Source organism: Chelonoidis abingdonii, chromosome 16 (assembly GCF_003597395.2).
Source record: "Chelonoidis abingdonii isolate Lonesome George chromosome 16, CheloAbing_2.0, whole genome shotgun sequence".
Taxonomy (NCBI): domain Eukaryota; kingdom Metazoa; phylum Chordata; order Testudines; family Testudinidae; genus Chelonoidis; species Chelonoidis abingdonii.
Genome location: NC_133784.1, coordinates 9,509,365 through 9,534,635, shown reverse-complemented (window position 1 = coordinate 9,534,635; position 25,271 = coordinate 9,509,365). Strand labels below are relative to the sequence as shown.

At 45.9% G+C, this 25,271-nt stretch overlaps 1 protein-coding gene across 1 annotated transcript in view; it reads right to left on the bottom strand.

Moving 5' to 3' along the window:
• VSTM4 (V-set and transmembrane domain containing 4) overlaps positions 1-23,103 on the bottom strand; it is a 58,409-nt gene extending 35,306 nt beyond the window's left edge. The window contains exons 1-4 of the mRNA XM_032766650.2: positions 23,004-23,103; positions 17,708-18,106; positions 4,549-4,617; positions 1,523-1,630 (exon numbers count right to left, since the gene is read on the bottom strand). Coding sequence (XP_032622541.1) covers positions 1,523-1,630; positions 4,549-4,617; positions 17,708-18,106; positions 23,004-23,058 — 631 coding nt within the window. The 5' untranslated portion in view covers positions 23,059-23,103. The remainder of the gene's footprint in view (positions 1-1,522; positions 1,631-4,548; positions 4,618-17,707; positions 18,107-23,003) is intronic.
• Between the last annotated feature and the right edge of the window lie 2,168 nt (positions 23,104-25,271).

Below are 25,271 nucleotides of genomic sequence, written 5' to 3'. Positions count from 1 at the left end.
CCCCAAACTGCCAATGAATCAAAAATCCATTATTCACCCAGCCCAATTTCACAGCTGATAAAAAAAAAGTTAATATTTTGTGGGAATCTGTCAATTTAACTGTTTTTTTTTTTTTTCAAATTTCATGAGATGTAACCTTTTTTTTTTTTTTTTCAAAACTTGAAAACCTCAACCAGCTCTAGAGCTGGTCAATGAAAAATTGCCAGCATTTTTCAAGGATTCTTTTCTACTATTATTTGAATTTTTGACAAATATAGTCCTTCAAAAGTCAGAACATTTTGACTCTGCTAATGCTAATGCAATGGTACCAGAGGCAGGATATAGAACTCGAAGGAACAAATGTGTCATCTGATATGGCAAATCCTCAGAGGTGCGGATCACCGACCTGCTCGCTTAAGTCAGTGGGTTTTATCCAAGCACATGTTAAAGTCAATAGCAACAGCTGAAGGAACTCCTTAATAGCAAATTTAGTAAATGTTTTAAGTGTCTTAAAGCCCATTCCTAGAAGATATAATAAGTAGCATTATATCTGCGAGGAAATAAACTAAACAACTGCTTGTAGTCCTTCCACCTTTATATTTCTATGATTCAGCACACTCTGATCTATGAGAGCCCACAATTGTACTTCCTTATAGAGTATTTTCTCTTTCTTTTTGTTTTACGTGAATTACAAAAGTTTGAGCTTATGTTTTGAAAGATCACTTCTTCCTCACACTTGCTGATACAAAACAGCCTTCAGAAAAGAGTGATCCTTTGGTGGTGGTGGCAGTAGTATTAACGATGGTGACGTCTCCTATTTTTAAAAGTATGGAAGTAGATGTCTGAGGTAATAAATGGGAAAACAAGGGGAGATAGCCGCTGCCCACTGCCACCAAGTGAGTGGGGCTAGAAACTGGCCTGCTTTCTCTGAACAAGGAGGCACTATAGCCCTATCTACACAATTTATAGACTTAGGGCAAGTCTTTTTTTTTTCTTTCCCCCTCCCCTTTCTCCTGGGACAGACCCTCTGCACACATCTCTTCAAACAAAGGGTTTTTTTAACTAGATGTTAACTAGCGCTGGTCACATTTTTAGTTAAACTGCTCCCCCAACCCCCCCCCCACTTCATTTTAAGTCAAAATATTTTGCAAAAATTCTGATTCAACAAAATTCAGGGGAGGGTTTGATGAAAAAATCAAAACAAAAAAATGGTTTACCAAACATTCATTTTGTTCAGAAAACCAAAGTGAAGCAAATGTCAGTGTCAAGCGAAATGAAAATGGCTTTTCTTTCTTTGACTTTTTTAAATCAAAATTGTTCCCTGAAAAATGCCAGTACAAATTGTTCAAAATTTTGGCACAAAATAAATTGGATTTTTTTCCCCACCTTTGAAGCTGGCGGACTTTATTTGTAACATCAGGGGAAGCTGATGTGTTTTTTTGTCTTCTCTCTCTGCATCATCTGCTGCTTTCTCATGTTTTTGTTGTTCTCTTTGACAATCCAATCCCCCCCACCAGTGGGCTGACACTTGTCTGTCACTCACCTCTAGATCTTTTCTTGTTCAGCAGTGACTGGCAGAGAATGACAAGGGTAAAAAGGAAGACACTGATGATGCCGATGGAGCACACAAACACTGCATATACATACAGGTCTGAAAGGCAAGCAGAGAATTACTCAGTCTGGCTCTTGATATGATTAACATTTCAACACAGGAAAAAGGATCAGCTCTGTGCAAGACAGAAATAGACAGGTCCTGCCCCAAAGAATTTAGGGTAACATTTTCAGAAGTTTCTAAGTCACATAGGCACCTAAATTGAAAGTCTATAGTATTTAGGCACCTACATGTCTTTGACAGTCTTACCCTTGACCTTTAAATTGAGCAAGACAAGTAAGCTGGGGGTCTCAAAAGTACCCAGCGTTGGCCTAATTCTGCTTCCATTGAAGTCAGTGAGAATTTGATCATCACAAATTTTGGTCAGCATGGAGCACTTTTGAAAACTCCTGCCTTCTAAAATAGGGCCTCATGCTTCTTCCTGTTCCTGCCTTTCATATAACAACGTACACAGCCCACTTCATTGAAGGATGCTTTACACACTAAGTGCCTTCAATACACCAGGGAAGCAGGCCAGTTTTAGCTCAGTTTTACAGAGGGGAAACTGAGTCACAGAGTGTTCAAGTAACTTGTAGGAAGTGGCAGAGGTGGGAACAGAATCCTGACTGGTCACCCTCTTTTCTACTCACCAGCCTGCACTCCTTCTGCCCAGGAAAGTTGTATATTTTTTAAACTGTGTTTTAAAGAATGTCACAAAAGCTCCCAAGTGGAACCTTTGTACATTGTCAAATATAGCAGCAACTGAGCAAACCCATACAGAATAGCTGTGAACATTTGCAACACCTGCCACTTAATCTGGACTGGCATGCACTGAAAAAGGTTGGTTGATCCCAGTAACACTATAGTCACTCACCAGTCTGCCTTAAGTACTCTGCTTGGTATTTTTCTATTTTATAATGGGCCCTAGAAATAACCAGCCATTTGATCATCTCACCAAAGATGTGGTATTATCAGGTACAAGTGCAGTCCAAAAACCCCACATGGGATGTTTTGCTTCAATCCGTGTTCTTCTGGAGTAAGAGCAAAGCGCCAAAGACACACACTGTGGCAAAGTGATGTATGAAGGCTGCAGGCCAGACTTCTAAAAATGTAGGACTCAAGCTTCACATGCCCCCAGATTTGCAGAACTAACTGTGTAATGGTATGCCAGGTCCTGAACAAATGGACTGCACTGAACAGGTGCTTGCTTAGGGCTAGAGAGGTTATCTTTGCTTAGGGAGATGGGTTGTCATGCTATAGACCAGGCATCTTTGCTTGGCTTGTTACTACAGAGTAGCGAGGAGTGTCCGGGAAGTGCTAAACTCACTGAGCCAACCTCCACTGAAGTCACTGGAAGATGAGAGAGCTTGGTATGTCTTAAGAGGTGATCGGTACCAGGCTGGATTGAGTCCTGTGTTTGCATGGCTCTCTCGCCTACAGGCCAGATACAAATTAGTTCCCTAATCGTCTTAAAAAGAAAACCCAGTGATATGAGAACTTGATGAAGTGGAGACCTTCCCCTGTCTGGTTTCCCACATTCTGTAACATGAGATTATAACATAAGAATGGCCATACTGGGTCAGATCAAAGGTCCATCTAGCCCAGTATCCTGTCTTCCAACGGTGGCCAATGCCAGGTGCCCCAGAGGGAATGAACAGAACAGGTCATCATTAACTGATCCATTGCCTGTCTCTCATTCCCAGCTTCTAGCAAACAGAGGCTAGGGACCCCATCCTTGCCCATCCTGGCTAATAGCCATTGATGGACCTATCCTCCATGAACTTATCTCGTCCTTTTTTGAACCTTGTTATAGTCTTGGCCTTCACAACATCTTCTGGCAAGGAGTTCCACAGGTGGACTGTGCATTGTGTGAAAAAATACTTCCTTTTGTTTGTTTTAAATCTGCTGCCTATTAATTTCATTTAGTAACCCCCTAGTTCTTGTATTCTGAGAAGGGGTAAATAACACTTCCTTATTTACTTTCTCCACACCAATCATGTTTTCATAGACCTCTATCATATTCCCCCCCTTAGTCGTCTCTTTTCCAAGTTGAAAAGTCCCAGTCTTTTTAATCTCTCCTCATATGGCAGCCGTTCCATACCCCTAATAATTTTTGTTGCTCTTTTCTGAACCTTTTCCAATCCCAATATATCTTTTTTGAGATGAGATGACTACATCCGCATGCAGTATTCAAGATGTGGGCACACCCTGGATTTATATAGAGGCAATATGATATTTTCTGTCTTATTATCTATCCCTTTCTTAATTATTCCCATTGTTCTGTTTGGTTTTTTGACAGCCGCTGCAAGCTGAGTGGATGTTTTCAGAGAACTATCCACAATGACTCCAAGCTCTCCTTCTTGAGTGGTAATAGCTAATTTAGTTTAGTTTAATTTGCCTTTATCACCATTGAATTTCATCTGCCATTTTGTTGTCTAGTCACCCAGTTTTGAGAGATCCTTTTGTAGATCCTCTCTACAGTTTTGAGAGATCCTCTTCTCAGTCTGCCTGGGACTTAACTATCTTTAGTAGTTTTGTATCATCTGAAAATTTTGCCACCTCACTGTTTACCCCTTTTTCCAGATCATTTATGAATATATTAAATAGGACTGGGCCCAGTACAGACCCCTGGGGGACACCACTATTTACCTCTCTCCATTCTGAAAACTGACCAGTTATTCCTGTCCTTTGTTTCCTATCTTTTAATCAGTTACCAATTCATGGGAGGACCTTCCCTCTTATCCCATAACAGCTTACTTTGCGTAAGAGCCTTTGGTGAGGGACCTTATCAAAGGCTTTCTGAAAATTTAAGTACTTCATGGTAAGCACTCTGGGAGCAGCCTGTCTTTGTACAGCACTTAGCGCAATGGGGCTCTGACCCCAAACAGGGCTCTTGATTTCTACCACAATACAACTACAGCCAGTGTCTTCATGAGAAACTGCATGTAAACAAGTGATAACGTTAAATGTATCTTTACCTTCAAAAAACTTCCAGGCCTCATGGGTTTTCTCAAAAGTGGGATCTTCTGAAGCTTTCAATGAAATCACTGTGAAGGACAAATAAACACAGTATAATGATGATGCACGTGGGGTGAAATTCTCCATTGAAGTCAGTGGGAGTTCTACCATTGACTTCAATGGGGCCAGGACTTCACCCATACTGTCTAACAGAATATGCATCCGACGAAGTGGGTATTCACCCACAAAAGCTCATGCTCCAAAACGTCTGTTAGTCTATAAGATGCCACAGGATTCTTTGCTGTCTAACAGAATGGTCATCTCTTATGCTGAAACAACTGAATTATAAAATGGCAGCATGTCTCTTGGCAAGATTTGACCCTTTTTGGCACCAAATATCTGCCACTCTCGTAGAAGTGGCAGGGAGCTCTCCAGACTGAGTCCTGGAGGAAGACACGCAATGCTGCAACAGAATGAGCTGGCAACCTGCACTCTGTCTCACCCTGGACTATGACAGGAGCTAAATAGACTGATTCGTGATAGCAATATTGTTTGACTGATCTGGTGCCGTGGCAGAGTGAACTGCCATGGGGGAGGGGAAAAAAACCTGAGCAGTTGACTCCAGTTATCTAGTCCCCTCAGAGGCTGCTGGGAGTGGGAAGGGTCTGGGGATTATATAAACCAGACCCAGCTCATTCCAGAGGGGAGAAGAGGTAACACTGGGATGCTGGAGAAAAGCCAAGTGGCAAGCAGCACCAGAAATGGAAAGAAGGAGAAGCAATTACCTTGTGAGTGTGGGCACAGGCTGGGGCCTGCTTCCCTAGGAAAGTGAGGACTTGCCTGAGAGGTAAGAGAATTTATAGGGAAATGGGACTAACGATTTGGGTGTAGATGATGATAAATTAAATACTGATATGCCCCTTTTATAACTACAACTTTCTTCCTGCTTCCCTTTTTCTTCCTCCTTCATCCCCCTTTTTTCTGTGGGAGTCAGATCATGCTGGCCCACCAGACAATTGCATGGTAGGGTTACCAGATAGCAACTGTGAAAAATCAGGACGAGGGTAGGGGTTAATAGGTGCCTATCTAAGACAAAACCACGAATAGCGGTGCTATCCTTATAAAATCGGGACATCTAGTCACCATATTGCACGGTGACAGGTGACTTTCAAGTACTGATCGCCGAGTGCATGACAAATACTCCTTGATCAAGCTGTGCAACAGCTCTGTGGGGTAGGCAGAGTATGGCAGCAAACTCTGTTGCTGAGGCTGTATATAAATGTTTCCATTCTGATGCCTTGCTTTGGTCAGAACTCTCCAAAAGTTGTCTTGGGGGCTGCATTTTCCCAATCCTTGTCTCTGCCCCAAAGTGAACTATTCTGAAAGTTTGTAGGCCAACAAGAAGAAGGAAAAAAACTTATTAATTTTCCAGTTACATCCATATTAACAAAGATCTCGTTAAAAAAAAAAAAAAAGAGGTCTTGTCCTAAAACACCGGGGGTGAAGTAGCCTCCCAGTGGAGATGTGTTTTGAAGAATTCCTGAGAAAACTGACTTGGATTTGACCAAGTCAGAAGCTTTTTCAACATGACAGTGTACAATAAATGTGACAATTGTTCTAACCAAATTCAAAGCTAAAGGAGTCACTGCAGGGTTAGCTGCGCTCCACAGCTGACTCCTTAGTCCCCTGAACAGCCAGGACTCTACCAAATATTTCTGGGACATATCAGTCCTGGTGAATGGGACACTCCTGCAGGTCCTACAAAAGCCTTGTACCAGGGTAGCTGCCACCTCAGCACACACACACACACATGGCCTGGGGTGGCTTTGTAGCACTCTGCCTCAGTCTCCCTCTCTTACAAGGCTCCTCACTAACGCACCCAGTCCATATCCTTTTAAAATAGAACTCTTCTGGAGGGGATCCATCCTATTCAGTCTATACACACAGTACCTCACACCCCTAGCTGGCTGTTGGTTCCACAGTTCCCCAGGGCCGTAGCAACAAAGAACGTGGCCCCCTCCGAACATATGTCTGGGGCCCCTTACCGAAAAAGTCAACGGCATATTTCGATGACTTTGCCGTGTCTGAGATCACAAGATTCCAAGTGTGAGCTCCACATGGTACATACAAGGCACGGTCATTTATTTCTAGCATGCGGGCTTGAACTCCTTTATTCTTTCCTCTCATATCTGCGCCGTTATCATAAGCTCGGCCTCTCATGTCAGCAATGTCTATTCCTAAGTTGTTTGCCTTTCAAGAAACGCTTCCAATAAGCCCTCGCCAGGTGTATCATGAACATTAAGAAAACCAACAAACGCTTCATGAATATTGACACCATCTTCACCGTTGCATTCATTTTTTTTGCCACTTTTAGGGGCCCCCTTCCTTGCAGGGCCCCCTCCGGTCGGAGGGTACGGAGGGCGCTCGCTACGCCTCTGCAGTTCCCTGATCTTGAGTCAGGAGTCCCCAGCCCACCTTCCCAGTGTTGGGTTATCATTCACACTGTCCCTTTACTGCCTGCAGCTGCTTTCTCAGCCAGCTACAGCCTTCCAGGAGTCTGTCACATCTGGCACATGCTGAAGTGTTAGCAGTGCCTCAGGGCTCTTCTTTATAAGAAACCTGATTTGGTCACCTGACCTTCATTCTTCCCACCTGGGGAGGTGAGTTAAGCCTGTCAAAGGTGGACTGAGGCCCATCTCCCTTAATGAGCCAGCCACCCTGTGACAAGCACCCATTCAGTCCATCACAATAAGCTCTGGACTGGGCGTTAGAAGCCCTCTATGGTTTATTTCAATTACAGGTTTCCCTTTTCTGCATATGCAAACCCTTCCATATCACTTCTGACAGAGCCAGGCCAGCCTCACCTCTGCTCTGCGGAAACGGTAACTGAAGCACAGCAAAACATCATGACTTGCCACAGCTCACCCAGGGAGCAAGTAGCAGAGCTGGGGAGAGGTCATTATCGACCAGATCTCAGTGGCTCTGAAATACCAGTTCAGATCTGTGTACTTAGTTACATTGCTCTAGATCTTCAGCTGGTGTAAACTGCCAGAGCATCAATGAGTTCAGTGGAGCTACTCCAGCTGAGGGGCTGGCCTTCCTGTCTGTACAACAGTACTGCTCACGCTCACACAAGTGAATGCTGCTACCAGGTCAGTTTTACAAATGGAAGAACTTTGGCACAGGATGACTGAAGAACTTCAGACTTGCCTGAGACTTGACACCTACAGCTCTTTGCACAGAACTGCATTCTTCACTGTGCAGAGAATTAAACGGCAGCCATGAGGGGCTAAGCAACATGTTCAAAGGCACAGAATCCATCTGCTGCACAGCCGGGACTAGAACCCCCAGGCTCTGACTGGCAGCACCTCACCACGCTCCCCAAACAGATGTGCAGTCATGCCACAACTCTGGCTAAACTCATGTGAAAGATTATCCCAGCTGAGCCTACTCGCTGATTGCCAGCAAACAATATCCAACAAAACTTCCATCTGGTGATAGAATATCATTTTCCAGCTAGGAGGCTCGCAGCCCTAGCTCTCCAGAGAATGGTTTTTTAACAGCTTGCCACTTAATGCTCTGTTCATCGGCCAACAGCCAAACTGCCTGAAGAAAGACTATACTTGAAAGAGTACTTTGGGAGTATGTCAGCACGGCCCAGCGGGCAAGGAACTGGCCTGAGGGTCAGGAAACCATGGTTCTCAGGCTGGCTCTTCAATGTGACCTTGGGCAAGTTATGTCACCTCTCTATGCCTGTTTCTTCTTCCATGCTTTATCGTTCCTGTTTAGATGGTAGCCTCTTTGGGGCAAGGACTGTGTACCATGTCCATGCCTTGCTCAATGGGCCCTGATCTCAGCTCAGGTCTCTCAGTGCTACCGTAGCAACTATCATTGTGGCAGATTTGGAGCTACCTGTAATAATTTATGAATATTGAATCTTGACCAGGTCATTGTGTTTATTGCATGCATATACTGAGTTAATTCACAAGCTGGTTTGGCAGAAAATGCACCCAGAAGCGCATTGATGCTGAAACAATTTTTATGGGGGGGGTGCTGAGAGCCATTGAACCAAACTATCAACCCTGTATATGATGGAAACCACTTCAAGCCAGGGTGCGGCAGCACCCCCAGCACCTATGCTAGAAGGAGGTGAGCCTGTGTGTATCCTGACCAGGGACCAGGCAGAAGCCATTCACTTTGATGCTCTGGTTCCAACCCTCTGCAGAGCTCACCAAACTGGTTTTGTATTAGTAAGGGGGAGAGAGAGCCCAGGAAAAAAGCTCAAAGATTCTTTCTAGAAAAAAATCCTTCAAGGCTGAGCTAAGGTGAACCTAGACCCCAGAGAGTGGGGTGTCTGGGGTAAGGTAGGCTCACCTAAGACTCTGTGTGTGTGTCATGTGTGGACCTTGTATTGTTTTCATAACCTCTTCTCTCGGGTTCTGCTTTGTTCCTAGTGTTAAGATTAAACAATACTTTGATAAAACCGCTGGGAGGTGGAGATTATCTCCAAGAAGACAAGGTCATAGGAAGGCTCACAGCCTGGCTTTCTTGTGAGGAAATTATTTCTTAACTATGGCACTTTCAAGGAATGACTTAGGCCCAGTCTTCCCCTCTGCTAGTGTGTGTGCAGTATCTTGATGTGGATATTATGATGTATAAGGAATAGACTGGAGATTATTTTAATATCACTATCTAAATCGATGGTGTGCACACTATTTTCCAAATCAGGGTAACAGTAAGTGGAATTGGAAGGAGATAGTGGGTCATATGCTGAAGTGCAGCACAACCTACCCAGAAATATGGCGTTACTACTATTATTTGCAATCTGTTGCAGCCGTATGCTGTCAACACATAAAGATACAGTCCCTGCCCCCAACAAGTTCACAAACCAGGGGTGGAATAGTCAAAAGTACCTAAATCACTTGGGATTTGGGCTTACTTAAAAATCCCCCCCACCCCAAAAAAAGATAAATAGCATCTGACATCTAAACATTACATCTATTTTAAAATGAAATAAATATCAACTATCCTTTACTGTTCCTTAGCCTAACCAATTCTTAGTAGGGTGGCTTCTTGTATGTAAAACCTGTATCTTGAGGCGAGGCTGAAAAGGAGAGAACATGGCATCTTGCATATGGTCAGAGCGGGGGGTATGGGTGGCATGGGGCAGAGTACCACCAATACTTTGATTCCCTGTCATTGCTTTTAACGGTACTTGTAAATATGGAGAGCAGGATTTGACCTTCTGACTAGACTTCAAAATTTGACTCATAGACTTTAGGGTCAGAAGGGACCAATATGATCATCTAGTCTGACCTCCTGCACAAAGCAGGCCACAGAATCCTACCCATTCCCTTCTATAACAAACTCCTAACCTATGTCTGAGTTACTGAAGTCTTCAAATTGTGGTTTGAAGACCTCAGGCAGCAGAGAATCCACCAGCAAGTGACCCATGCCCCACGCTGCAGAGGAAGGCGAAAAACCTCCAAGGCCTCTGCCAATCTTTGCCCTTCTTCTTCCCTGGAAGACTGAAACGTATCTGAACCTCAGACTTCAGCTGTTAATAGCAACTTGACAGCTGTCATTTAGGACTTTTCAGAGGTTTGTATATTGCAGGTATCATGAGTCTGTGAGGCTATTAGAGCTACAGAGCAGCAGTCTGTAAGGGTGCCTGCCCATATTTTATAGTGGCGTTTGTTCTGCTGCCAATTACCTGGAACATGTCCTCATTCACTATCCATGTGTTCCACGTGAATCCATGTGTGCCTGTTTTGCAGACATTCAGGAAATTACATTGTTCAATGTGTGAAACACACGCATGACCACCTCTTTAATGGCCTGGCTATATTTAAGTGGATTATGTGAACGGTGCGGAGAAACATTGCATAAGCAGAAAGGGCCTGACAATCTGACCTGATCGAATAAGGAACAAAAATGACCGTGTATTTGACATGCCAGTAACCCTAAAGTCCTGCTGATCTTGTTCTCCATTATTTGGATGCATTCCTCATAATACTTTGCAACTCCCTGGAGTTTTCCAAATTCATGCCAGAAATGCTATGGCCAATTTTAAGCCATCCTTCACTTGTGTGATCGCACTGCTCTGAACAGGGTTGGAGGGTTTGTGAGAGGGGATCATTTAGCCTGCACCCCAAAAGTAACTGGTCCTTCATAATTCTATTTATTTGCCTTTTTTGCATCCCCACGCCCATTCCTTCCACCCCACCTATGCTACCCATTTGTCCTCTTCTCCTACAGCCATGCTCATCCCCACTTTCACAAAGCCCCATACTCATGGAACAGGGATGTGACATATGACAATTTCCTGCCTTGTCTTTAGGAGCTCTTACTGTATTGTGTTTAGGTATCATTGTGGGCCAGAGACTGTCTATAATTCCAGGCGGAAGGTGACCTCAGCCCTCTAGGAACTAAGAACAAAGACAAATTCTCTCAGGTTGTAGCACCTTGAGGTACCACCTCCTGGAGAGGCTCGCATACACCAGTTCAAATTAGATTCATTAGAGACCAGTAGATAAAGAAAGGTCTTTTGGTTAAACTGCCTGAGTTTAAACTGACTCAAAATCTTCTGTCTGATCCAGCAAGCAGAAAGGCCCATACATTCAAGGGGGGGCCCTAGTCCTCAGGAAGGGCTGGAAGGACTGATGCCAGCCGGCGCCTGAGGCTGGAGTTGGGGTGATGGATATAAGTTCTGTATTGTTTTCTCTGTCATGCTTTCACCTTAAGAATAAATGTCCTTGCTTAGAAAGAACTGTGTGGTAACAGTTATAACTGTGGACACTTACATAGTTAACTATCTGAGGAGAGAAGCCAAGCAGGCTTACTTAAGCAGTCTGGATTGCTAGGAATATCACTGTATACAAAAGGGAGCTGTGCAGTCTGGAAAAAGCCTGGTCAGAAGGGAGAGAAAGACATGGGTCTCTGACTAAGATAGGTGATGATGAGGGGCTGGGAGCCTGTTGTGGCCTTGCTGGATCATAAAAGGAGAATACAGGCACAGTTGCCCTGAACTGTGATAGCACATACATCACTGAACTAACCTGCTAAAGCAATTATCTCTCCTTCCCATCTCGCCTCACGACCCACCAGCAGAGATGCCTACAACACATTACCTGAGCTGTGCTAGCTGAAATGGACAGGAAGAAGCAAGCAACAGAAAATATTGATTATGGGCTGGGATCACCCCTGCTCTCGGTGAACCAATGATGGTGCACCTGCTCTCCAGCTGCCCTCTGGGCAGGGGCTGCATTGGCAGAGGAGTGGGCTAAGCCTCAGGCCGCAGCTGCTAGGGAGTTTCCAGTGGCCCAGTGCCCTCAGCGATAGGCTGGTGTGGGCTGCTCACTACAGCTGACAACTGAGGCAGCATCTTCCCAACAGCCCCCAGAACAATGGCCACGGTTTTACTGGCCCCATATCCCAATCCAGGGAGGCTGTGAGGAGCTGTAAGTAACCTAGCATCATTGGGAAGAACCAGGGATGGGCAGCAAGCTTGCAGCATTGGATACATTGTGCAGGCTCTTTGCAAGAGAATGGGCTAGAAAGTGATTCTGCTGAACATAAGCTCCCAGTGCCATGCTGGGGCCAAAAAGGCTAATGTGATCCTGGGATCCATAAACAGGGGAAGCTTGAGTAGAAGCAGAAAGGCTATTTTACTGCTGTATTTGGCACTGGTGTGACTGCTGCTGGGATACTGGTGCCCACAATTCAGGAAGGATGTTGATAACTTGGAGAGGGTTCAGAGAAGAGCCATGAGAAAGATTAAAGGCTTAGAAAACCTGCCTAATTGTGATAGACTCAAGAAGCTCAATCTATTTATTTTAACCAAGAAAAGGTTAAGGGGTGATTTGATTATAAGCTAGAAGTATGTGCACAGGGAACAAATATTTGATAACGGGCTCTTCTATCCAGCAGCGAAAGGTATGACACAATCCCGAAGTTGAAACTAGACAAAGACTGGAAATAAGGTGTGAATTTTTGACAGTGCGGATAATTCAGCATGGGCACAACTTACCATGGGTTGTGATGGATTCTCCATCACTGACCATTTTTAAATCAAGACTAGATGTTTTTCTAAAAGATCTGCTGTAAGCCTTTTTGGGAGACGCTCTCTGGCCTGTGCTATACAGGAGGTCACACTAGATGTTCATAAGTCTTTTCTGGCCTTGCAATTTATGAAATGGAAGCTGAGATTCTTCTTTACATCCCTGGTCCCCCAAGTGTCTGAAAGAGTTGCCACCTTTCTAATTGCTAGCAACTGGACTCCCAGGCTTTGCCCCCTGCTCCACCTCTTCCCCCAAGGCCCTGCCCCATCACTCGTTCCTCTTTCTGACCCCAGAGCTCACCTCCACCTCCTTCCTCCTCCCCTAGCTGAGCTCCCTCTGCTCCCGGGCTGGGACAGGAGCTGCTGTGGCCTGGCAAGGAACCTGCCTGCAGGTAGGAAGCAATCCCAGTTGAGCAGGGGCTGGTGTGAAAACCGGACAGCTGACAACGTGAAATGGTCCCCAGACACAGAAGCCAAAAACCGCCCTGTCTGGGTAAAACGCGGACAGGTGGCACCCTGCAGTGTGGGGGAGCTGGCCATTGGCTTTGCCGGGCTAAGTAGTCTGCTGAGAGAGCAGGACATCAGTAATGGAGCTTTCTGCACAGGATCTACAGAGGTCTCTAGTCTCCAAGGATGGCCCCTTTCACCAGCCTGGAGTTTAATTAAAACACACACAAGGAGCAAAACTCTTCAGTTTAAAAAAAGAAACCAATAGATGCAGTTTGGCCAAGCAGGCGCGGAGGCCTCTCTCTGGCTTGCTGCTGAGTGCTGGTTGCTTGGCAATGCTCCCCTCGTGTCACGGAATTCAGAGCAAGGTTTTTCCCCTTCCTTTCCCAGACCCTGACACAGCAGTGAGCCCCGGCTCTCCCGCTTCCCATGTATGGACGGCGACTATCATTGAGCCTGTGCCCATGCTGACTGATTAAAGGGACTGTCAAGTGCCGGTAGCTGAGGCCCTTCAGTCTGTTTAATACCCACATTCTCCAGCTCTACTGGAAAGCTCAGGCTGGCGCATGAGAAGCAGAGAAGGAAATGGGCAGGGCTTTTGGGGCAGCTCTCTGGGTGACACCACGCTGTGGCTAGATTGGAGAGGAAGAGGCAGAGCCTGGGAGCTGGAGGAAGCACAGGGTTGTTTGGGGTCTGGGGGTAGCCAGAGCTGATGGTTTGGGGGCAGTTGGCAGAGCAAGGTGGCTCAGTTCAGGGAGTGGCATGGGAGGGCCAGTGGGAACTGTGTGAATCAAGGGGTGGGGGCAGCAGGAAGTGGGGAATGGGCCCTCATGCAGAAAGGAGCAAGGGGAACGAGAAGTTGGGAGTCGTCCTTAAGGATTTCAGTGCTTGGGGATAGGAGATGTTGAGGCAGTTGATGCCAGGGGCCAAGGGGAAGCCAGGGCTAGTGCCAATCTTCACCCAGCATTCCTACTGGATGTGCGCAGCCCAAGAGCCCACCTCAATCATGCCCAAAGCCTTGATGCCCTGCACAGCTCCAGTGCCCCACACATCCTGCTTACACATTCCTATAGCCTCAATAGACACAGCCCTAGTGCCCAGGCCCCAGCACAGCCCTGGAGCCACCAGTTCTTCACACTCACTGCCCACAGCCTGCTTCCCAGTTGCCCACTGGTGGGAGGCTGAGGCAACTGCTCACCTCTCCTCTTCACTTTCTTTTCAGCAGTGGCTGGCTCTTTCATGTGGGCTGGGAGGAGCAGTGGGAAGGGAGGAGGAGAGTCAGGATGGCACCACCGTGGCTGGCCAAAAGCCTCAGTAGGAACCCTGACTGGTGCTGGGCTGGACGCCTGACAGCTCAGCAGGGCTATGAGGTTATGACACATGCAGTCAAGTTGCATTGCACACAGCTGAGTCATTAAAGAGACTGTGACTGGCCCCAGTCACCTGACATATAGTCAGAGCTCCAAAGGCTAATACCCAGAGTTAGGAGATCACCATGTTCTGCAGATGCTTGGATCTAGCAATTTGCTTCAGCCCAGTGCAAAGAAAAAAAAAGAGGGGGTCTCTTTTGAGACTTGGCCCCAGGATTAGATTTGGAACATCTATGGTTGTTAATTCTTGTGACTTTTATTGCAATGCTCGCAATATTTGGTGCTTTTCCCACCTAAAGCTCAAGCTCCCTGGGGCTTGTGATTGTAGGATAATCTCAGCTTTCTTTCTTGCTGTGAGAATTTTTAGCCTTACAGAGAAAAGCTAGAAAATGTGACTCAAAAACCAGGAGGCACATAAAGAACCTAAAATGTATTTTTTTTAATTGTGATTGTTTTAAAATCTCATGATTTCTGGGGTTGGACGCATGATTTATGTTGAATTCCTCTTACAGATTTTGACTCTTAAGATTCAACCTGCTCTGCAGCGGGTAAGTGTCCTTTTTTTATGCATGAACTTCATGTTTCCCACTAAAATTCCCCCTTCAGGAAAGGTGGATTTTTAGGGCCATGATTACCAATTATTTTGTAATGGTGACCATCAGGGGTTGTCACAAGGACCCTAAAATCAAGATCCTCAATCACTCAACTAAAGGACTGATTCCAGTCAGTAGCTATTGCATGACTTCTGTCCTCTGCCCCAGTCACGAGAGGGGGCTGTGTAGCGTAGCCTAAACAGTGGATTACAACCTGTTTTCCTGGCTGTGAAAACTCAGTTCTTTTCTCAATTCACCATTTAACACCTTTGCTGCCCTCCTTTGGCTTCTCACCCATTCACTACAAGCTTTTTATTTTAATCCAAGAGTCGGCTCACTGATGTCAGTGGCAGTCCATCCATGGACTTCACAGGGTGCTGGATCAGGCCCATGTCAGGTTCTACAGGAAATACAGTTGCGGCTGGAAGGTCAGAACTCCACCGTTGATATGCTGAGGTGTGGAGCCCTGCTTTGAGGAAGCACACCACTTGGATAAACTAAGACAAACATCCTTGGCCAAAACTCAAACTAAACATGAGCTTTCTCTGTGGTCTGGGGAAGTGTGAGAATCTTCTCTTCCTTCCTCCTCCCAGCCCCCTGGTACCTTTCCTATTTGCATTCTCTCTGCTTCTTTTCACATTTTGACCAGGATCTGAAGCAGAAATGCCAAAATAATAGAGATATTTGGACACAACAAACAGGGGAAATGCAAATCTAGCATTTAAGCGCTCCAAAAACTGGGGGAATTAAGATCTGGGGTAGTTAGCTAGGGGCCAGAGGAAAAGAACAGATCTAGGTTTGGATCTGTACATTCCCCAAAATAAGTGAGGGTTGCTTGGGTCTGAGATTTCAGACCAGGTCACTATTCTCACTTTATGTCTGTCTGGCTGCAGACAGGAAGCATGGAAAATCTCATCCAAAATCTTGCGGAAATCTTGCCAAATTTTGCAGGCCCAAGAGGATCAGATGGTTTAGATTATGACTTTTGAAAAAATTCACATTCATACAATTTGGTACTGAGCCAAACTGAACTTCAACTCTAGATCTTTTGAAGAGCTTCCACAGCTACTAATAACTTCAGCTAATTACATGACTTTAATCCTCTGATTTTAATCAAGGCAGGTTTAAACATTAGTGGGAAAAATGCAGCTGCTGTTTTTCTGATCATATATTTTACATATTCTGTCTTTTATCTGTGAGATAACAAAGCAAAAACTTGTCATCTCTATGAGCTATCGATAGAGATCGTCTGTTGCACTGTTTTTCTTCCTCTATGTATTAGTACAAAGATGCTATAGGAGCTTAATTAGAACTATGAAGCTAGCACCATGGGAAACATGCTTTAGGTTTCTCTGGCACAGGATATTAACGAAATGAGACCTTTGGGCCTGATTCTGATCTCACAGCAGTTGTAAATCAGGAGGAACTCTGCTGAAGTCAGTGGAGCTCCATCAGTCTAAAACTGGTATAAGTAAGAGGGGAATCAGGTTCATTTTCCCCCCAGAAACACATACTAGTTAATTAGGAATATGTTTGCCTCAATATTTAGTGCAGCTACTTAATTTAAAAACACTCGCCCAACAAGTCAAGCACCGGCAGGGCTGGCGGAAATTCCATGAGATGAACCCTAGAGTTTTCATCCGACAGGTTTTTCTATGCTGGGTTGGTGATTCCCCCGTAGGTCATGCAGGCATTCACACCCTTCAGTTCCAGTAACTTAGGGCCCTGATTCACACTGACTTCAGTAGTCTTTGGATCAGGCCGCAGTGAACTTAATCAACACTTTCTTTTACCACACACCCATGTCTATGAGGAGACTGTCTATCAGACACAGAGGAGCGTTTCCCAGCCAACATTGACACTGCAATATTGAGCACAGCTGCCTTCTGACATGAGCCCAATCTATGAAATCCAAATCCAGAACACCACCCTTTCTCACAATCTGGGTTTGTTTGTATCAGGGGCTTTGATATGGCCTGCTATTAAGGGGCAAGGGGCAGCTGTAAGCATGGGATCTGGATTTGGAAGGCCCACCTCAGGTCATTTTTATGCTGGACTTCAACTCAATCTTTCTATGCAATTCTGAAACATTCTGATCAGTGCTTTTCCACTTTCAGGCTAAGACTAGAGCAGAAACTGCATTAGAGAGACTGCTCCTGAACTACTTCCAGTTGGGACTAGAACTTAAAGCAATCTCATGAGGAAGATCTATTCTCTGGAAGTGTCTAGAGGCAGATGGAGAACTGGGACACAGGAAAACCAATTTCTATTCCCAGCGCAGACATTGACTCATTGTATGACCTTTAGAAAATCACTTACTCTTTCTGTGCCTCAGTTTCCCCCTGTTTAAAATGGGGATAATATTGTTTAGTCCCTTCTGCAAATTCTCTGAGACCTATGCTTGAATGGGTGCAAAGTATTGTTAACTATCATAATTTTGGCTGAACAGCTAAGGCAATGATCTAGAAATCTATGGCAGTGAATTTCTACACATGTTCAATTGCTTCCTTTAATTTTTCAGTTGTGAGGTATAATTATTATTTATGAAGCTAAGTATTATATGATATATTTCAAAATGATTTTTTGGGGAAAAAAAACTAAATTCCGGCATCTTCTGGATTAATTTGACATGGGGAGAAAACCAACAATAAACGATAATGAGCAAGAGAAAGGCTGGGATCAGACTCAGTAGCATCAGATGCATCCTCACCTTTTACTTCAGTAGCTGCTGTGCCATTTGACCACGCAGTCCACTTATTCCTGTGCTTGCCAATTTCCTGGACTTTGCATATATAATGGCCTTGATCTGTTGGCCGCAGATTCAGAATTAGGAATTTGTACATTGTTCCATGTCTCTCTCGGAGAAGGCGAAGTCTTTGCTTGTGGAAGTGGTGGGTGTAATTTCCATAGTACTGGACAATCCCAAATTTAGTCATTTTGATCATCAGATACTCCTGTGTGGGTGAGAGGGCAAAAACCCATCGGACAGCCAGTAAGTTGTCTGTCCGTCTCTTTTGAGAAACGTGACAATAAAGGGTAGCATTGTCTCCCTCGGCGTATCGCACTATCGGTCCTGGCGAGACTGTCACATTCAGAGCCTCGCAAACATCTGCAAAAGAGAGAATGGATCATGAGAATCTTTCATGGCAGCACAAAAGCACCTGAATCAGCAAACAGCTAGATTGGCAGGTTAACTCTGAGACAGATAAATCGGGGTCTGTGCAGTTGAGCTTCTGATGAGCTTTTAAACCCCGAAATCTTGGGTGCTCTCCATGGATATTAAAGAGTTCTATGACATTTGCCCTAGTGTTCTTGCCTAAACTTTCCCCATGTAGGACTTGGCAAACAGTATCAGACTAGTGCTATGTCTAATTTGCTGTCCTGCCTCCAGCAGTGGCCAGTACCAACTGCATCAGAGATAGGTGGAAGAAATCCTGTAATAGACAGTTATGGCATATCTACACATACAGGCAATTGCTTCCTGACCCTGTCAGACAGAGAGTGTGTGACTTATACCTTGGCGCACAAGAGATTATATTCCTTTTTCTTCCTTTCTAATGTAACTATAGATGTTCTCATTATTTGTGATCTACTTTTGAAGTCTACAAAACTCTTGGCCTCAATCTTGTCTTGTGGCAATGAGTTCCACAGATTGTCTCCAATGTGTTATCGAATAGTGTGCTGCCCTCTACCCTAGTTGTAGCTGTATTTCAGCAGCAGACAAGTGATCCTTGCAATCCTCTCTGCAAAGTACTTTGGGGTCCTTCAGGATGAAATGCACTTTGAAAATGTGAAGTATTATTCTGGCCTCTGCCTTGTTTATACAAACAATCATGGAACATACACAACCAAGGGAGAATGGCTCTCTCCCTTCCCGTTACTTTTTCAGCACATCAGCAACGAACAGGTTAACCAAGAGAGGATGAGCATTTGGTAGAGGATTTTGTCTGACATCAACTCCTGAAACACAAACATATACTTATCTTTAAAATAAGCAAGTCAAGTATTTCCATTTACTGTTGCAGGAGTATTGAAAGTAGAGGTGCTAGTTCTGTTTGGGCACAACTAAGCTGTGAAACTGAGTGTTGTGCTGTGATTATATATTTTACTTTAGTAGGCTATGACTTCAAATAAGGTGTTACATATCAAGCACTGAATTAGGACTCAGGCGATATGAATTCGATTGGTGGTTCAGCCTGCTGGCTGACCTTGAGCAAAGCATGTCCCCTTTCTGCCTCAGCTTCCCCATATGTATCCATAATACTGAATGGATCTTTTTTGAATTGATTTGTAAGAAGATGTCTGACCTAGCTAGGCATAGTCTGGATCAGTGATATTAACTGAGGGATCGTGATAACTGTTCATAAGCACAGAAAGTTGTAAATCCCAAGGAGAGATGTTATTTCAGATTTTGCTGGGGTATGAGTAGAAATAGCAGCTTGCAATAAAGAAAAGGCAATTTAGGCTGAATGGCAGGAAAAGCCTGCCTGCAGTAAGATGATGGTTTTATTGCTTATTTCTCTAACACTAACAGTGAAGTAACTAGGTGCTTTACAGTGAGATATGCAAATAGACCTGCTGTCTCACACTCTCAATGAGATCTTTAAGGCTGTGGATAACACTGATCAAAAAAATGAGAAATTCAGTTTCATTAAAAATATCAGGGTTTTTTCTAAATTTTCATTACCTATTTATCAAACTGTATTAAAATGTTTTGATTTTTTTTTTTTTTTTGGTTGACCAAACCCATGTTTTTTAGTCAGTTGAATGCACTATAAAACATTATTGGAAATTATTCAAATGAAACCATTTTTATGATGTCCTTTTCTGATGTGCAAACTTTTTGTTCAAAAAATGCTGACCAGCTCTAATTGTGGCCTAGTATCCCAGAGTAAGAGACCATTGTTTGAGTAACTGAAAACTAGACAGCACACAGTGCCAAAAAATACACAACAGAATATGTAAAAGAGGAGTTCAGATGCTGCAGTGGTGGAGACCAGAGTAGGCAATTAGTACTACTTCTTCGGTTTCTCTGATCATTTCTACCTGAGTGTTGGCCCCAGTATAAAAGTTTTCTTTTTTTTTTTATGTCCAAGTTTTTGGCTTTTTGTTCGGTTTTGTGGTTGTTCCAAAGAAATGATCAAATTCAGCCCATACACTTGAGAGCACTAGTTGCACATGTAGGATTTGGTCCAAATGCCCAATAGCAGACACTGTTCCCTAAAACTTCCTGCTGTTGCTATCACCAGAGCTGCTCTGGTGGGGGGGTTGAGGGGGTGAGTAGCAATAGAGAGAGCTTTATGCATTTGAAGCCACTGGCATTTTAACCACCATGTCATCTAATCCTGCTGTGAGCAGAGTTAGGTAATACTGTATTTAAAACAAGCAAATAAGTGACTGATGGAGCCAGTGGGGCACTAGTGGAGCTGGAATGGTAGTTGTAACAGTAGGAGATTTGGGGAAACTGAGGATATTGTAGACATATACGGTAATGAAAGCTCTGATCCAAAGCCCATTGAAGATCATGGAAGGCGTCCCATTGACTTCAAGTGGGTTTGGCTCAGCCACCAAGTGAAGGATACTCCTGTAACAGGTTCCTTTCCAATAGCGGAGCATGCTTCATCAATTAGAGAACAGCAGATCCTCGTGCACACACAGTGCTGGGTTCGCAGACTTTGCATGGTTGCTGCTTCAAATGGGGAGAGATTTGGGACGGCAGGGAATGAAAACTATGTGGCATGGATGACGCTGCAGCACAGACAGAGCTCACCACAAGAGTTTAGTCTTGCTGTTACCACTGCCTGAGAAGGGAACTATTTATAGTGCGTGGAAGAAGTAAAAAAAAAAAAAAAAAAGAGTCAAATATTCAGGACTCGTGTTATACATTCATAGATTCCAAGGGCAGAAGGGACCACTGTGATCATCTAGTCTGACCTCCTGTACAGTACAGGCCAGAGAACTGCTCCACAATAATTCCTAGAGCAGAGCTTTTAGAAACACAGCCAATCTTGATTTAATAAACATCAGTGATGGAGAATCTACCACAACCCTTGATAAGTTGTTCCAATGGTTTGCTACTCACTGTTAAAAATAGCAAAGAGTCCTGTCGTGTGGCACCTTATAGACTAACAAGTACTGGAGCATGAGCTTTTGTGGGTGAATACATGCATGTATTGTTAAAAATGTGTGCCTTATTTCCAGTCTGCATTATCTGAATTGCAGCATTCCTAATTGTCAAGGGTCTTTGTCTGCTCTAGCTTTACTTACAACTGGCTGCTGTAATTGTCAATGCTGTTGTCTCATTTGTCTCCCTTGGATCGCAAACACCTTTTTCTCTGGCTCGCTGGGAGGCAGCCTGGACTAGTGGATTAGTTGCAAGACCAGAGCGCTGTCTACACTAGGGACATCTAGCAAAGATTTCCCACTGCTGCTAAGGCCATGTCTACACTTACAAGCATACAGCAGCGCAGATGTACCGATGCAGCTGTGCCACTGTAAAAGCGTTTGTGTAGCTGTGTTACACCGACAGGAGAAAGCTCTCTCACCGACATAATGCTGTGCACACGAGGGCTTGTGCTGGCAAATTTATGTCACTCAGGGGAGTGTTTTTTTTTCACCCCTCTGAGTGACAATAATAAAATAAAAATAATTAGCATATGGCAAGAAAGATCACAACAAGCAACCAGATGTTTTCAGTTGGACTGAGATGTTTGTAAGTTTCACTGGTAAGAAGGCTCCTCTCTCAAAGAAAACTTCTCAGCCTAGCTCCAGAGATTGGCCTGAACCTCCATTCAGCCTTCAAAACTTTGATGGACAGATGCAGATCCAGAACTCTCAGCCAGACAAACAAAAATCCCTGCTTGGAATATCCCCAAACTCTGAAGTTCAGGTTTGGAGTGGTGAGCACATCAGAATATTAATTCTTGTTAATCACCAGTGCCCAGGTGGGCCCCATGTCTGGGAAGCATAGACATCACCAGTAAAAATTACAAGAATGCCTAAGTCTCATTTTCAAAAGGGACTTTGAGTCTCATTGAAAGTCTATGGACTTTCTCATTGGACTTGGGCTGCTACATGACTTAGATGCATTTGAAAATTGTCTCCCAAATCGCTCACTGCTACAGATTCACCTCTAGTGACACAAGCCATGTTTTCATGGTTTCTTCTTAAATTCAGTGGAAACATATTTTATTAAATCCTCCCGCCCCCTCTGCAGGGAGCAACCAAGGCTTGTGATAGTGGAACTGAGTAGAGAAGTCAAAATGACACGTCTCGTTTTAATTGCGCAAGCTGAGAGAAACGCAAAAAGTTAGCAGCAAACCTAATACAAAGTAAACTAGAGGTTTAAAATTCCTGCAGCTTTAGTACGGTCCAAGGTTAGTAAAGAGGGTAATAAAAAAAAAAAAAATACTGTGAGCTGCATGTTGTTCCTGCCCCGTTAAACAGAAAGCGACAATTGTCACAAACTTTAACAATCGGGATTGGGGGCTGGGTTTTTAACTCTTTCAGTGTCTTCTCCTTTCCCTCCTGGTGGTGTTGACGCGTTGTCTGGAGTTTAGGGCCGAGTATCTGCAGCAGCTTCCAGGGTCTGCAATGACCGGAGCAAAAGCCGCCCCGACCCGAGACAGAGCGTAGAAGACTTGATTGCGAAAGCGCAGGGACCCAGCTCGGGTTACAAGCGGGTCCCGGGGCAGGAGTGGGATCAGCGGGCCGGGCTTGGGGGCTCGCACGGAAACCTGGCCAAGAAACGGGCCGAACTCAGCCCGGCTGCGGGGAGCGCGTCTCGGGGCGGCGGGGCCCCCTTTCCTGGGCCGTGCGCGGGATGAGCTCGGGGCAAAGCACCCGGGGGCTGGAACTTCTCCTTGAACAAGCGCCCCGCACCCCCAGTTCTGTAACAGGAGACCCAGATTTCCCCAGAGCCAGCGCGGGGGACGGGGGTCCGCTGCCGGGAGCGGGGGAGGCAGCCCGCAGCCGTGCGGAGATTCCGCGCCCGCTCCGCTCCTTACCTGGGGTGGGAGCTTGGGCCAGCAGGGCGGCCAGGGCCACGGCCAGGAGGCGCATCGCCCACTGCGCACAGGGACCCTTCTGTTTTCTCTCCCAGCCTGAATCTCGCCTCTCCTCCCGCCTCCTCTCTCCTCCCGCCTTCTCCCCTTCCCCTCCATCTCCTCCCCTCCTCCCGGATCCCAGCCTCTTTCCTCTTGCTCTCCTCGCCTTCCCCCTCCCAGCGACTCCCGCTAGCCTGGGCGAGCACTGGGGTTTCTCCAGTCAGTCCCCTTGGGGAATTCCCTGGGATCCCTCCCCCAGGACCCGGCTCTGTGTGGGGGGTGGGGGAAGAGAGCGGAGAGCTCCAGCTGTGGCTGTCGGAACCATCCCAGGAGGAATCGGAACTCTGCGGAGGGTAACTGGGGCTCTGCTCTCCCAGGACGCAAAGGGTTTGGGGAGAGTAGGGTGACCGGATAGCAACTGTGAAAAAATGGGTAGGGGGTAATAGGCGTCTAAATAAGAAAAAGTCCCCCCAAAACAGGACCGTCCCTATAAAAACGGGACATCTGGTAACCCTAGGGGAGAGCTCCCTTCACAGCTGAGGCTCCCTGCTGGCACCACCGGTAGTTGGAAGCAGGGGAGGAGGCATTTTTTTGCCTCCAGCCCTCTCTCCATTGTTGGAAGAGTTTGAAATCTTTCCCAGCCCTGCTGCCAGATGGACCTTCAAAGCTATTTTGGTTTGAAATCAATAGCAGTTAGGTTCCTAAACACCTTTGAGGATGGGGCCTAAATGTCTAAAAAAAAATGATCAAACTGATCAGTTGTCTGGTATCATCATCAGTGAGCTCTCAGTTCAAGGATGATCTCTAAAAGTTGTCTGGTATAGCAGGATGCTCTTAGGGTTTCTCACCACATAGATATTGCACTGATGTAGATACATTCATAGAGCTTATGGCCAGAAGGTACCAGTTAGTCTAACCTCCTGCATATCATGGACAACCCCGGGGGTGCAATCCTTTTGTCTGGACATTCTTTAACTGATTTAGAGTGGCTACTGATGACAATATAGCTTTGCATGCTGTGTTGAGGGGGGGAGGGACGGGGTCTATCTGTGCATCTAGAGGTGTTCCAGGTGATGAAGAGGTTTGAACTCCTGTGGTGTAACCATAGAGTTGCCAGGTGTCTGGTTTTCAACCAGAACACCCAATCGAAAAAGGATCCTAGTGGCTCCGGTCAGCACCTCCGACCAGGCCATTAAAAGTCCAGCTGGCATGGGGCTGGCAGGCTCCCTACCTGGCTCCATGAAGCTCCCTGGAAGTGGTGACATGTCCCTCGGCTCCTAGGTGGAGGGATGCCCATGGAGTCTCCATGCGCTGCCCTCACCCTACTCTGAGTACCCGCTCTGCAGCTCCCAACTGGCTCTGAACTGAGGCCAACGGAAGCTTCAGGGGCAAAGTCTGTGGGCAGAGGCAGTGTGCAGAACTGCCTGGCCGCATCTCTGCCTAGGAGCCGAGGGACATGTCACCACTTGCAGGGCGCCGCCCAAAATGAGCACTGCCTGGAGCCCAAAACCCCTCCCATGCCCCAACCTCATGCCCCAGCTCAGAACCCCCTCCTGCATCCCAAACCCCTCATCCCCAGCCCTATCCCAGAGCCCACACTGCCAGCCAGAGTCCTCCCTCCCAACCCCCTGCTCCAGGCCAGATCCCCCTCCCACACCCTGAAAGCCTAATTTCTGGCCCCACCCCAGAGCCTTTACCCCCCCAGCCCAGAGCTCATCCCTCCCTTCCCCACATCAGCCCAGAGACCCCTCTCACAAGCCGAATCCCTTGGCCCCATCCCCCAGTCCAGAGCCCTCTCCTGCACCCCAAACCCCACATTCCCAGCCCCAGCCCAGAGCCCACACCCCTGCTGATGCCCTCACCACCTCTGGCACCCCAACCCCCTGCTCTAGCCTGGTGAAAATGAGCAAGTGAGGGTGGGGGTGAGTGAGCAACAGAGGGAGGGGGATGGAGCGAGCCTTGGAGAAGGGGTGGGACAGAGGGCGGGGCAGAGGGGAAGGGAATGGGGCAAGGATGTTCGGTTTTGTGAAATAAGAAATTTGGCAACCCTAGGTACAAAGAATCTCAGAAGAGTTTGTGACTCATTGGGAGGCAAGCCCTGGTGATTTGCTACCCTTTTTTGCTGCTTAGCGATGAGTAAAGAGGGCTGGAACCTTTTTCTGAAGGTGTTTTTGGGGATGGAGGGAAGTTGGTGCCAACCAGAGAGGAGCAGCTCCAGCTGGCTCAATG